A 15,829-nucleotide genomic window follows, 5' to 3' on the forward strand; every position below is an offset into this window, starting at 1 on the left:
ATATATATATATATATATATATATATATATATATATATATGAATGAAGGGGTATCCCTGCCTCTGCAAAGGTTCCCATTGATTCTTTTGCAAAGATGTCTTTCCACAGAGCCCAGAGCCTCCTTTAGACACTATGGGGCTATGGGTATAGAAGACACCATAACCCCGTTAAACCCTGCCCAGCAGCTCAGCCACAAGGCCTTCCTTCCCTCAACACACCAATTGCACCAAAGACACTCCCTTCCTAAAGGAGGCAGTCTCTGGAAATCAAAATCCTACTCAAAACATGGGCCTCAAGGAAGCCTTGAAGTCTCTAGAGTGGAAAAAGGATCATGGCCTACATTTCCCCTACGTTTCCTACCCAATGTGTGACATTTACAATCTCCTTCTCGAGTGTGCTACCCGAGGACAGGAGCCATCTGGGAACCCCTGTCTCTCCACAGTCATGGCTTCCAAGGATGACGGCATCAGTGTCCGTGAGTTCAGCTTTGAAACCAGCTCGCTCTCTCTCTCTCACTCTAATGCCTCCAGCTAAGGGCCTGGTCTCTCAGAGTCAAGCTTTTTGGAAGTCAGTTTTGCCTCTTCTTTAGCATTCCCAAGAGACCCATCAGACAGAAGGGATTCAGGATTCCTTTCTTACAAAAGAACAGGTCTCATTATCAGGAGACAAAAAGCATAAACGGAGAAGTACTCAAATAGGAAGAAACTCACAGCCCTGTTCCCATCAAGCCCTGAGAAAAATCACTGCCTCAAGTTTGCCAATACCTCCCTCTCAAGAGCTGGCTAGAGCCAAGAAGAGCCTGGCCTCTCCAAACCTCCAGAGCTGGGGAACAGGCCACACCACATGGCTCCCAACAGCACCCACCACCAGAGAAGATCTACTTAACTTAAAAACAACGCCAAGCCCTCAAAGTTTCTTGCTCTCTTATTCAAGGGATATTAAGGTTCCCCAGTAATTCCAGAGTAACTAGGCTCATGGGAAATACAGTTTTAATCATCTTCCAAAATAAATAATGGAAAACTCAGGAAAGAAAGTCAAAAGGAAACTGGGGGTTGGGGGGGAGGATCCACATTACACCTGTCCAGTCTGTTGTCATGGTGATAACAAACAACAGAAACTGTGGGCGATCAATGGTCACCTATGTTGACAAATTCCTCAGTCAATGCAAAGGAAAGGAAGGCATTCACGTATGGTTCTCACTTCACTGGGGGCGAAGGGGGCAAAACAAAAATGAAAAGGAAACATTCCCAAGTCCATTTCTCCACCACGAAAATGCCCGAGACCACTCTCTTTCAGGAAAGAATGTACATCCGAATCAATTTTTTTAAACTGCCAAAGAGCGGGTTTAGAAAAGCCACAAGTGCTACATATTCGACATCAGACAATAACATCCAGGATATTTGATCACTTAATTCAAGGGTCAAGTTACTTAGAGAAGAATAAAATGATAAGATGTCCCCCTGAACCATTATTACGGAAAACAGAAATATTTACATACTGTACTGACTTCTCTGTGTATTGGTCACACACACACTCACATGCATGCATGCACGCGCGCACGCGCACATACACATACACAAATACACACACACACACACACACACACACAGAGAGAGAGAGAGAGAGAGAGATAAAAACAGTATCAATGGGCACTGGAGAGATCACATAGCAGTTTAGAAAACTTGCTGCTCACCTAGAGAAGCCCAGTTCAGTTCCCAGTGCCCATGGCCAGCAGCTCCTAATCTCCTAATACCCCAGCTGCGGGGATCTGAGGCCCTCTTCTGGACTCTGCAGCTCCTGCACCCTACATGCCTTGCCATACAGAGACACACAGATACTTTTTGTTTTCTTTCAGAGTCTGTCTTATTTTCTTTTGCATGATGACCTCTGGCCTATCCATTTTCTTGAACATTTCATGAATATTTTTTTCTTTTTTTATCTTTTATTTATTTATGTATTTATTTATATATCTATTTATTTCCCCTCCTGGTCCACCCTCCAACTGTTCCACATCCCATACCTCCTCCCTGACCCCTGCCTCCACGAGGACGTCCCCATCCCACCCACAAATCTAAAAGAAAAAAGAAAGAGTACGTTTAAGCATAGAGACTCGGCATTTGAAAAGTCACCTTTGTAAATCACAGTCAACTGAATACGCTTTTAAACGATGAGACAAAATAGAGGAGGGTCAGGCTTCCAACACTTACAGAGCAATGAATGGCCAGCGGAGGAGACTCCATGAATTTTATCACTTCTAACACCCTTCCAACTAAAGACTAAGGTTGTCTCAGCTGAGACAACTGACCTATCCATTCTGGGGTACAGGGGACTAAGCTTTCCTTGAAGCAATTTTTCCTCTAGAAGGCCACACTCCTTAACTTTGTAGTTTCAAAAAATACCAAAAGCAATCTTTTTTCCTAAAGGGCAGGAGTTTAGGGTGATAACAGTATAATATTAGCCACCGAGGAGTATCTCTTCCAAGTTAGTTATGCCATTAGCCCTAGGCCAGGGCACAATTGATTGGTCAATTTCCAAAGAAGCATCCAATATCTAATTACAAATAAAATAAAAAAAAACCCTTTGTTTAAAATATGTGATGTGTGCTTTGGGGGGTGCAGTGCATAGCCCCGTGCAGAGGAGCCCTGGGGATCCCATCAAAGGCCACAGAGATGCTAAGTGGACTTCAACTTCATCAGCCATCAAGACCCAAGTACCTAAGAGCCTTTGGCTTTGATGAGTCACACTGGAAAGACATCCCCGAATCCATCCCCACCTTATACACTGTAACACATTTTCCTGCCAAGAAAGGGCTGATTAGGATCATTTTCACAAGAGGAGGGAAAAAAAAGATGAAGAGGAAACGGAGTAGACAATGAGTAAGCCATGAACCACTGCCCAAAGGAAAAAAGCCACAAGGAAGAAAACAACCTGGAAGATCACTTCCATGTGCTGAGATGAAAGTTGCTGTTAGGCGTGGAGAACAAATTAGAGAGACCACTGATAAGCTGAGCCACTCCCTCCCTTGTAAAGAATAGACAGAGCCAAAGAATGAAAGACATAATTGTTAGGGAACGTTGCAAAGCAAGCTTTCTCTCTCTCTCTCTCTCTCTCTCTCTCTCTCTCTCTCTCTCTCTCTCTCNCACACACACACACACACACACACACACACACAGAGTGCAAATAGTTTAATCCATAGCCCTGTTACCCAGAAAATACTGAAAGTCACCTTCATATACGCGAGCAAAAGAATGATTACATCTACGGTTCTATTTCAATATAATGTATGGAATCACAGGTTAAGTCTTTTCCTTTCTCAGATTGATTGCATTTTTGTTTAGAGATGACTTGCAACGATGGCAATAGAAAAAAAAATAATAAATGACAGGCAATTGAAATATGTCAATCAAACCGAATATATACATTTAATAAACAGCACTTTACTGTGTTGGTCTATTTCTCTGTGACCGTAAATATTTCCTACAGAATCATTTCCTACATTAGAAGGTGAAGAGGTTTAAGCTTTCCTCCAGGATGATATATATTGAATCCTTCACCCCCAGCAGCTTACTCGGATACAGGGCAACGACGGATGTAGTGAGTTAAAAATCACCGCATGTGACCACAGAGAATAGGGTGGGCCCTTAGTCTTGTATAAAGAATGTGCTGTCTACTTTTATATCAACTTGACCCACATTATAATCGTCTGAGAAAAGGGTACCTCAACTGGGAAATCACCTCCTTAATATCAGACAAGTCTATGTTCTATAAGTGAGGCCCAGCCCATTGAAGGGGGTGGTACACCCATGGGATGGTGGTCCCGACACTATAAAACAGCAAGCCGAACAAATCATGATGAGCAAGCCAGTAAGCACCACTCCTCCATGACTCTGTATCAGCTCCTGCCTCCAAGTTCCTGCCCTGCATTGATTCCTGCCATCAGTGATGAACTGTGATGTAGAAATACAAGAAAAACAAATCTTCCCCTACCCATGTTGTCTTTGGCCATGATGTTTGACCACAGCACAACAGTAACCCTAACTAGGAGGGAAATGAGCACCAGGATAATAGGGGGTTGCTGTGACAGACTTGGTCATATTCTGGGGAGGATTGTAGAAGGGCATTGGAACTCAGGGCTAGAAAAGCCATTGAGTGTTCAATGCTTGGTGAGCTGTTCTGTAGGAGTCTGGAAGTGTTGAGAGAAATGCAGATAATGGAGGTCTGGCTTGTGAGAATTCAGAGAGAAACAAAGACTATCAGGGCTGTTTGACATTCTGAACTAAGAATTCAGCTGGGCCTGAAGAATTAGGTGGGATTAACAACAACAGACCAACACTACTGAAGTAAAGCCTTGGCTTCGCTGGGACAAGGGATGCTGGTCAGCTGTGGTTCAAGAATCAGTTGTGATTAAGAAGAGACCTGCATCACAGAGGTGAAATCTTCTTGGGAATGTTGCCTCAGGGCTAGCACACAGAAGCTGCGTTAGGCCAAAGTTGTGCCTAGTACTGGCAGCTGAACTCTGTCTTATGGAAGAGTCTCCCAGGTTGTACTGGTTTTAAAGGCAGGAAGGGATGGTAGAAAGGAGCTGAGGCTCAACACTATGAGAAGCAAGGAGAAGCCATTAGTGAGGTGCAGCCTCAGTGGCTGCTGAAGCCCCAGGATTGAATGGGTCAGAGAGAGAAATTGAGGCTTGGTACCAGGTGAAAGATCAGGAGTCTTTGAATAGAGCCCAGGAGAGGCTGTTAGAGAAGCTAGAGCCCTCATCCCTTTGGAGATCCCAGTACCATGGGACAACAGCCAAGGACTGCAGCAGCCATGGACGGGAGCCAGCCTGAACCTATAAGACAAGCTGTGTGTACGGGTAGCAAAGCCTTTAAAGGAGCTCAGAAGACTGTGACTGAATCCCAGACACTGGATGTGGGGTTATTTATCCTGTGGAGTTTGGTTTTGCTATGATTCGATTGTGACTGCACTCTGCTTCTCCCCTCTTGGAAGAAGAAAGGTCAAGCCAGTAAAACAGCATCTCTCTGTGGCCTCTGCATCATCCCCTGCCTCCAGGCTCCTGCCCTGTGTGCTCCTGCTTTGACCGTTGTCAATGATGAACAGTGTCGAAATGTAAGGGGGGGAAAAAACCCTTCGCCCTGGAGTTGCCTTAAGTTACAATGTTTCATCACAGCAACAGTAACCCCAACCCCCCCCAAAAATGTGTCCTTAGCAAAGGAGGGAAGTTTAGACACTGATGTACAAAACCAGAAAGCCCCATGAAGATGCAACAGACATCAGCTGATGCGCAGATGACACCTCAGCAAACAAGAAGACCGACATGGATCAGACCCTACCCCGGGGTCCTCGAATAGACCCTGTCTGCACCCCCAACCCTACATAGCTAGACTCTAGAGCAGAGAGAAAACAAACTCTTCATGGGGTTGGGGCTTCCTATGTGCGCTCCAACAGCCCAGAGACACAAAAAAATGTACCATGTGATGGCTCTGCACATGAACCACACGTCTTCCTAACCATTTAGCTTTTGGTGGGAAGCATTTGAAGAGTCCCTTTTCTTTTGCTCCAGATGACCCCTCCCCCAGCTGTCTCCTCTCACTCTTTGCCCTATTTGTGGTTACATTTAACTTCCCATCCAGGCCTGGCTTCAAGGACACAGCATGCGATACCTTAATAGACCCATCCACTCTGAGCTCATGCCTGCACGTGGTGGCAGCCAGATTCAAACAGGGACACAACTGCCCCATGCCTTTAGGAGTGAGCCAGCTGCATGGCAAGAACTTGGGTCTCTTGTTGGGGTTGGTCTTATGTGCCGTGTACTCAGATGCTGAGTTCTGTGCCCAAGATCAGGTTGCAGTCTGGGCAAGGGCACTGTATTGACAATGTGCTGTAGAGAATGCTCCCCAGTAATCTCTGATTGGAGGATAAAAGCCTAGAGCCTGTGACTGGGCACAACAGGGGGCAGGGGGCACTTGAAATGTGGGGAGTCCCAGACTAAGACCATAAGGAGAAAAGGGGGGTGGAGAAAAAGATCACCATGAGGCAGGATGGACCATGAGCAGTTGGCAAAGAGAAGCTCACCCTAAGGACACATATGAATCAAAGCATGTCGGGCAAGATCCAGACTTCAAGTGACATAGGGGCTATTGCAGGGATGTAGGTTAGGATAGTCTCAGAACTTGCCCAATTTAGCTTGTTAATAAATTCTGATATTTGTTTTTGCGGGAGCTAAATGAGAAAGTGTGGGGCAGAAATGCCCCCCAAAATTATTTCAATAGTCTCTCTGTAGTGCTTGCCCAGGCAGGGCCACTATTAGGAGGTGTGGCCTTGTTGGAGGAAGTGTGTCACTGTGGGGGTAGGCTTTGTGACCCTCCTCTTAGCTGCTTGAGAGATAGACCTCTCTTGGCTGCAGTTGGATCAAAATGCAGAACTCTCAGCTCCTTCTCTAGCACCGTATCTGTCATGTTTTCCTTGGTCATGGTGTCTTTTTCTCAGCCATAGAAACCCTAACTCTCTCACTGTAAGATGGGAGAAAATAACCAGAAATCTGGACCAGCATCCCCTTGAATGTTACAGGCCAGAGAAAACCAAGTCTGCACCGACTGCCAAACTCACCGAATCCATTCCTTAAGCTACGGAGTTGCTCGTTTTCCCAGTGACAGAACATTAAGTCTTTTACCCCATCATGTATATAAAACATTTCAAGAAAACATGCATGGTATGAGAAAATAATGGGCACAGAGCTAGGAGATGTCTGGCCTCCACATGCATATATACAAATATGCATACACATCACACACACATATATGTGTATGATATATATATATGTATATCTATGAATATATGTATGTGTATATATATGTGTATATATGTATATGTGTGTGCATATATATATATATATATATATAGAGAGAGAGAGAGAGAGAGAGAGAGAGAGAAGAAAGAAAACCAAGCATATCTTTGGTAGAAGCAGTAACTGGGGTTCTGTGAGAGAAGACATCTAGGAGCAGAAAGACAGTAACCATAGTAGCTTGACAGACATGGTATTTAACAAACTTTACTCTTGTTAAATTCTAGTTTAAGCTCTGTAGGCTTCTGTGATTCCCTATTCCAAACAATATATTCTATTTTTCTAATTTGAAAAAGATGACACAGAGCAATTTAGCATATTGCAGCAAGTACTCTCATGTTTAATATGACTTTTACATAGATCTCCACAACACATAATGCAAAGTGGCACAACGTCTTTCCTCCCCTCTTTAAGAAGGGTCACAATAAAGGAGAAAAACCAACCTCTCCAGACCTGGAAAAATGTCTGAAAATCTCCAGATGAATCGAACTTGAGTCTCGGAAACAGAGGGGTTTAAATGTTTGTTTGGCGCTCGCACAAGCACGAGCACACATGCACACACACACACACACAGAGGAGGGGGGGAGGGAGACCCCAACAGTTAGAAGAGAGGGTATGTATGTTCCTTTACAGACACACAGTAACCACCAGGTATACCAGCTCACCCCTGCAATCCCAGCACTAATTCGGAGACAAGAGAACTCCTTGAGTTTAAGTCTATCCTGGGCTACAGAATAAGATCCTGTCTCAAACAAACAGATGTGTGGGAGCACCGGTGTGTCACTCTAGGAAACTAGAGAGTATATGGTTAGGTGGCAGCTCCTCCATGCCTCATTACTCTGCAGAAGAGTCATGGTTCTGTTGCTGTCTGGTCCAAACACTGACATGTTCTTTCCAGTAAACTTGGACATTTGCCTTTTATTAAGTTGATTTTTTCCAACATGAGCCTTCAAAGCCTTTGAGGGCACCAGTCCCTCCCACAACAAACCTGCAGACCTTTTCACCTGAAGACAAGAGTGGCTTCTGCACTTCCAGGTAAGAGCCCGAGTAGTACACGACGTGTGCCTGGATTTAGACACGTGGTTCCATTTACACAGCTGTGTGAATATAGATATATAGACAGACACAGACAGATAGATGGATAAACAGATATATGAATGATATATACATATATGTGTGTATACATATACATTTATGTATACATGTTTCATATATGATATGTATATGATATACATATATGATACATATACACATGTATGTATATATGGTGGATATATACATACATACATACATTTATGTGTGTGTACACATGTATATGCATATATATATATATGTGCACACACACACACACACATATATATATATGTATGTATATATATATATATACACATACATGTATATATATACATATATATATATATATATATATATACATACATACCTATACAGCAGGTACCATGTAGTCACCTAAGGCACACTTGCCTGGCTGGTTTTCTTCTCTCCAGCATGCAGGAGAGATAAATGACAGATAAATGACAGATAAATACTTTCAAAATGGAGAAACAGTTTGAGCCCCAGGTATAAGGAAGCCTGCTTTTCAAACTTTTGGATGGAGCCACAGATGAATGATGAATTTGACACCCATTCCCCATACCACAAAACATGTACCATACGGAAAACAAGATAAAAACGACTTCCCAACGGTTCCCTCCCCATTATTATTTAACCTCCTCCACACACCCGGCTTCCTCTGCTGTGGCTGTCTCTTCCAATGTGCTCTCCAAATCTGGATGCTGGGGTTTGAGCACAGTGATACAAGGAGAAAAGGAATGAAAACCACGGACTCCAGCCCATCTTTTCAAAAGGGAAAGCCTCCTCCCAACCAAAGGCTTTCTGAGGAAGAGAACTCAAGTTCATCAGCTAGCATTCTAATTTCTCATCATCATCTTCACAACTGGACCCGACCATAGTTCTCCTTGCTATGTGTGTGATGGGCCCAACTGGCTTCACTGACGGTCAGAACATTCAGGGGACAGAGGAGACAGAACAGGCATGGTCCCGACTTTGAGCAAGCAGTTCTGAAGAGACATCCTGTCACTTGTTACAAAACCCAACCCATGTTCTGCTCACTAAAAAGAAGGACAGCGTGAGAGATGCCCACCCACCTCTAGGCCAGACACGGTTTGAGCAGGAACATGCCAAGAGCAGATGAGTAGAACAGGTCGGTGTTGTCCTGGGTGGGAGAAACCAGCCCGGCATCACCAGCATAGCCGCAGACACAAGGGGATTTCCTATACATCCCCCAAGCCAGAGAAGGGCAAAATGCCACTCACCTTTTGAAAAAAGTCTTCCCCACTTCGGCCTTTTCCTTCAGCTGCAGCTGTAAATAAATAAAAAAAAAAATGTACACATTTAAAAAGACTTTCTTTGTTTCAATGTTTATATTTAAAACCCTCAAGCACCAGGGCTGTGATCACAAAGATAAAGACAATCCCATCCAGACCTCATCAGGGATTGAATTGAAGCATGAGATACAATATCTTATTGATTACCCATTCTTGATTAAGTGGAAGACCCAAGAGAGTCTGTCTCCATGCTAGATGGAAGCTGCCCTACCCTTCCACACTAACAAAGCTGGGAGAATGAACCATAATCAAAGCTATAGTTCCCCATACTTCCCATCTGTAATGGATCTTGGGCATCAGGGCATATCCTAGTCAGCCCACTTCTGAGCTGGTTAAGTTTTATGCTCATGGGAACTGAAGTTTCCATGTATGAAAATGTATGTCTATATCGGATATCTGGCTAGAACTAATTGAACGTAGAGATTTGGAAAGTTTGGGTTATCTTTAGGTCCTGTTAAGTCACTGATCACATCTGTGTCTGAAGCAACATCCTTGTGATTATTGGGGTGATACCTTTTGTGATTATATTAACTCAGCAAACCACTAGCTTCTACCAAATCCAAGCAAAGAAGGGCCTTAGCATCTGAGACTACAGCAGGTTCCCCACTTCCATGCAACCCAGGTGCCGATATTCCCACCAATCTACTTGCAAAAGTGCCTTAGAAATAGGTCTTTTGTCTGTTACTAAAAGCTGTTCATGAAACCATTTCCTTGTAGAAACACATTCCTTGGGATAACCTGAATCCATGTCCCCAGGTCAAGTCACTCATCTTTGGCTTCAGAATAGACTGACTCTCTTTGAGGTGAGGGCTGTGTTTTATGTCAATAGTTTAAATGACAAAATGCCATACTTGGACCTCAGTTCATCTCTTGCAATACTTCAATCCCCTCCTCCATTCACTCCTACAGCAGGAAACGTGGCAACATAAGAATAAGCAATGGCAGTCAAGGTCAAGACCAACAACAAATTTAATGTGGGATGAGGGGTTTGTTACCGTGTCCTGAAACACCCTGTGACCTGTGAGCGTTTTAATTGGCTTTCAGTGATGAGTGGAGAATCGGAGAGGAGGGAAGAGACTTAGCCATCAGCACAGGGATATCATGGTTATCACAGTCCCAAGCTGATTCTTTCTAACAAGAGATGCAAAGATGTAGTAGTGGTGACTGGACAGGCAGAAGCAGGAGCACCAGCTCCTGGATGTTAAAGTCCAGAAGGTAGGGTGACCCAGACACATGCGTTGTGTAGCATGTTTGTATGTGTTTGTGCACATGTGGGAATGTATATGTGTGAATACATGCATGTATGTATGTGTCCATATGGCCATATGTGTACATGAGTAATGTGTATGAAGACATGAATATGTGTATTAGTATTTACACGTATTGTTAGAATACGTGCACGTATTAGTATTTGTGTATGTGGATGTTTATATGTATGTGTATATATGTGTATGTGCCTGTAGATGCACATGTGTGTTCATATGCACATGTTCATAGCACTTGTTAAAATGACTAAAGATGCAAGAAGTGTCCCCTTAAGAATGACACTTGCCCCTACTGTGAGTCTCACAAACAGAAGTAACAAATGATAAAGCTTAAATTCTTCTTTCATCAACTGAAATTTCACAACTACTTATATGTAAGTGCTTTTTTTTTTTAACCAACATTTCTTTTATCAAAACAACAGAACAGAAAACATGTTTCTGGTATTTCCAAAGACAATTAGATAAAGGAAAACAGGAGCTAAAATGAAATATAATAATTCTATCTAATATGTGGTGGGATTGAAATAATAAAGATACTCATATCCTAACCTCTGAGACCTGGGATTACATAATAGAAGGAGGAAGATTGCCCTGGGTTATCCAAATAACCATCCTTAAAATAATGAAGCATGAGAATCAGGATACAACAGGACATCGTGACAGTAAAGGCACCGGGGAGAAACAAGACAGAGATCAATAATGAGAAAGACTTGAAAGAGGAGGTGGGGGCCACAAGAGAAAGAATACAAATGGCTTCCAGAACTGGAAGTCAAAGAAATGCAGGATTCCTACAGCCTCTGAGGCGACATGGCCCTGCTAAAACCTTGACTTTAGCCCAGAGAGATCCACTGCAGACGTCTAGCCTCAGAACTGTAAGATGGTGAATGCCATCTGCTCTGGGCCAAGAGAATGGTGGCAGTTTATCTCATCAGCAATAGACACTAATCCCTAAAGCTAACCCCCTTATACTCCCTTCTGCACCAACCCCATACAGTCAATACACACTCGGTGGCCCTGTCATTGGAAAAGCCTTGTGTTTATTCTGTGGGGTCAACTGCCTAACTTGGAGACATGTCAATACTAATATACTAAAACAAACAACAACAAAAAAGTAAAACCGAATTCTGAATTCAGAACAACTGATCGACCCCAGCTGGAGGGTCTGAAAGGTTTCTTCTAGCAGGATAAAACTGACAGCCTAGCCCTAAGGATATTAACCAAACAGCAAATGTCTTCGAGACATTGCAGGCCATCCAACTCTTGAGCAAAGTCCTTACTTGAGGATAAAAATAGTTGAAAAGGGATGTGTTCACTCACTGACAACTTCATGGAAATAAAGTAGCAAGTACAACAAGATTTGAAAGAAATCTAGTGACAGCAAGGGTTCCCTTAGAGAGAGAAGGTTTAGCATCTCAGATATTTTCCAACATCCATACTGGAAACAAAATAATATGCCTTTGACTGTATAGTCTCCTTCAGAGCAAGTATCTGCAAATGTCAAGTCCCTGAGGCAAAGGGAACATACTACAGATGTTCCCTTCAGGAGACCGCTCTACTCAGAGTCAGCTCACCATGTCATAACCTCCAAACACCTTCAAATAACAACAGCAAGGAAACTTCTCCAATTGGAACCAATATATGATGGCCTACATTCTCGAACTGAGTAGAACACTAAAGATCAATCAGAAATAGGTATTGTTAGAATGTTGATGGGGTTTTAAAAGAAACAGCAGGCCAAGGAGTCACAACTGGATGTTTACTGGTATCAAAGATCATGGCTCTTTTTGACTCTATAAATTTCTGTAGAACACCCACCCCTACCCCAATTTATAAGGTGTACAATCTAAGGCCACAGACAGAGGACTGAACCTCAGTTAAGAAACCCTACCTATGCAACTTGTCCCTTCATACAGATACCTAGCATAAAGTTTACTTTGTAAATTAAACACAGTAAGAAATTAACAATTAACAGATAATCATAAAATGAACAATTAAAAATAGGCTGTCGTTAAATTTGTTGCAGCAAATAGGATCCAGCAATGCATTATTGTGGCACTCAAGCCTCTTGGGATGATGTGAACAGCTGCCATGCGTGTGTGAGGTGACAAAGCCAGGTGGATGTCATGGCTCTTAACAAGAAGCTTTAAGCTCCTGTTAAGGGACCTTGAACATAAGCTCTGTGGAGCCATGAGTCTACGGGATAACTGAGAGATGGAATTCACAAACAGGTAGGTATAGCAAGGGAAGCCAGCTGGACAAGAAACTACAGATGAGCCTGGCTTTCCTTAAATTCTGATGTGAGTTTTTCCTAAGTTCCTAGAGTCAAGGCAAAACATCCTGGTTGGATGCTTGGTTGAATCATTGTCTCAGACACCACTTTGGGCTCATCTATGCCTGACATGTTGTAAGAACTCTCTGTACTTCGACCTGAGGTTGCTGGACCTCCTTGGGGACTTCTACTGACTCTGTGAAACACATCTGAAAAGGCTGTAGAAGTCAAGAGAGAACAGCATGCCCCTGCCTTCTTCTCTTCTCTCAAACACAGGTCCTTCAGAGCTCTAACGGGAGAGTCCTCCTCTCAAATGCACCCGATGTTCTCAGTATGGAAACCCCAAGTTCCTCCCAAGAAGTTACAGTTTGGGGGGAGAGGGATGGGATCAACATGGAATGTTTTTCTCAATGTAAACTCAAGACATTTGACATGCTGAGTCTATAGACCCATGATAAAACAGAGACGGTTACTCTCCATCCACAAATATCTGGGGCCTCTGCCAAGCCAAAGAAGCAGCCATGTCCAGACCTTTATTCAGCCTACACCCCTCACCATGCTAAGAGCCAAAGCCACCCAACCAGTGAGGCAAAAGCAGAATGACAACTTAGCTCTACCACCAACCTTCCCAGAAACCTTTGCATACCGCCAGTGCTGTCCAGATTAAACTTTACACGAGTTTGATTATTTCTCTTCTTGTAATAGAAGCTACATCCAGTTCTGTCCCCCACGGGGAAGCAGCACAGCTAAGCTACTGCTATCCCTGACCAGGAAAGAGGACTTTGGGCGGACCACCAGAGAGCTGTATTCCAAGGGAAAAATAAGAAACACAATACTATCTTAACCCAAAGCATTTCAATATGTTTGGAAAGGAAAATGTTGCCTATGAAATAAACCGACCTATGCTTTATGTTGGGGGGGTTGCTTGATGACCACTGAAGTCTTCTTATATTCTGTGGGAAAGATACTCTCCCTTAAGCTTAAGCCTGCAGCCCTTCACAGTAAGACTTCTTTGTCCCCTTCTCCCACAAAAACATGGAAAGCGCATCACAATTTAGTGTGATTTTTATTTTTTTTTTTCACCAATCTTTACACTATCACACTGGCACGATGTTCCAAAGCTTACTTCTCTTGGATTTTTAAAACCTTGTCTTTTTCCTGCCAATGAAAGCAGCTGCCTCCCTCCTTCCTAACACACAACTCCAGGATTAAATTCCTTCGATACTACTGAAATATGGCTGGCTAAATGTGCAGGCAATGAGTTTCATGTTTTGAGCTGAACAATTCGTTTTTATGTTTATTATAGTTTCTCCAGGGCTCTGCCATGTTTTATTTCATATTTTTACCTCACAAGAAATATGGGATGGCACAGTCCCTGCCAATAAAAACGGGAGAGGTTGAAACAGGTGTAAACTATTACCAGAACGGCCCCCCAACTCCAGAGCACTCCTGGGTAATTACCGAATTAAAGGGGTTGGGGGTTCTTTTTTAAAGTCTTCCTAGGGCTCAAGGAAACTTCTGTTTAAATATCTTTTTCCTTTCCAACTGTTTTTTTCTTTCATAGCATTTGATGCTTCGTGGACCTAAGTCTAAAAACACAGGGATGAGGAATTTTAGATTTAAAACATAATATGAAGTATCTTTCAGCATGACCTAGACAAACAATGAGATTTCCCTGAAAAAAAAAAAAGCTTAAATTAAAAATAATAGTTGTAGCGCAGCAAGATGGCTCATTGGTTAAGAGTACTTGCCACCAAGTCTGATGACCTGAGTTCAATCCCTGGGACCCACAAGGATGAAGGGAAAAGAACACACACACGTTGTCCTTTGACCTCTACAAGCATGTTGTGGCGTGCACCACAAACACACACACATACACACTCAAATAAATAAATGTAATAATTTTTAATAACTGTAAAATGATTTTTTCAAGTATATACATTCCTGTTTCCTTTTCACATATGTGTATATGTGACAGAGAGAGAGAGAGAGAGAGAGAGAGAGAGACACGTATGTGCAACTGTGTACGTATGTAGGGCAGAGGACAACCTCGGGTATCAGTCAGCTTATTTCGAAAGCGTCTTTGTGATTCCACCACACTAACTCTGAGGTCTTCTGGGGAAGTCTCTGTCTCCCACAGAGGAGAACTGAGATGACAGACCCACACTACCCTGCCCTGGTTTACATAAGTTCTGGGAGTATGAATTCAGGTCCATACACTGCACAGCAATGAGCACTTTACCTACTGAGACAACTCTCCAGCCAGCCCTGTTTTTAAATCCATCTCACGAAGTTTTGTTTTATTGCTTTTTTACTTGGAGCACAACCTACTAGAGCATATGTGCAACAAAGTTGCTTTCTGGTTACCACATGGACAAACTTTGCTGTTCAAGAAGCACCATTCTTGCCTGCAATGTTGCGAATATATTTAATTACCAATCGCTTTAACTTAGCTATGAAAAAAAGCTATACCATACATTGTATTCTGCACACTAAACCATTTCCGGAAAACTTCCCTGGGAGGTGGCCAGTTCTACTGAAAGGGGAATGAGATGTAGTTTAGGCTTCTACTCCAGGAGAAAGGTAGACGCCAACCCAGCAACAAAACTTGCAACCTACAATTCCTGCAAGATATACTGGTTCCACTGTGGCATAAACTGGGCCACTGGCCTAAGGGAAAATCTACTACTATTCTGCTAAAGAAACACACCACTAAAATGACTCCTGGCATCATAAGGCTCCGCCCATAGATCAGTGCCTTGCTCAACCCACATCAGAAAAGCTTCTAACAGGAGATGGCAATCAACCCAGAAACCCACAAGTAGACAATGTACAGAGAATAAGAGACTTAGAAGTACTCAGCCCTCAATAGGATATCTTCATCAAACCCCTCCCCCAAGGCTCAGGGAGCTATGCAGAAGAGAGAGTGGAGACCTTGTATGGCTGAGAGGTGATGGGGATTCAAAGTAGCCAGTGTCTTCCAGATGCAACAGAAGTAACAACATGTTAACTCACAGATACCATGGCAGCATGCATGGGGTCT

At 43.1% G+C, this 15,829-nt stretch overlaps 1 protein-coding gene across 4 annotated transcripts in view; it reads right to left on the minus strand.

Annotated features, from left to right (window-relative positions):
- Bicc1 (BicC family RNA binding protein 1) overlaps positions 1 to 15,829 on the minus strand; it is a 219,437-nt gene that overhangs the window by 134,480 nt on the left and 69,128 nt on the right. For 3 of the 4 annotated variants that reach the window (XM_021173984.2, XM_029482954.1, XM_029482953.1), the window contains exon 2: positions 9,181 to 9,227. In XM_021173984.2, the coding sequence (XP_021029643.1) occupies positions 9,181 to 9,227 (47 nt within the window). Of the gene's footprint in view, positions 1 to 9,012; positions 9,081 to 9,180; positions 9,228 to 15,829 lie in introns of those variants that run through there. The other variant, XM_029482955.1, reaches the window with a different exon arrangement.

This window comes from Mus caroli, chromosome 10, assembly GCF_900094665.2.
Source record: "Mus caroli chromosome 10, CAROLI_EIJ_v1.1, whole genome shotgun sequence".
NCBI lineage: Eukaryota > Metazoa > Chordata > Mammalia > Rodentia > Muridae > Mus > Mus caroli.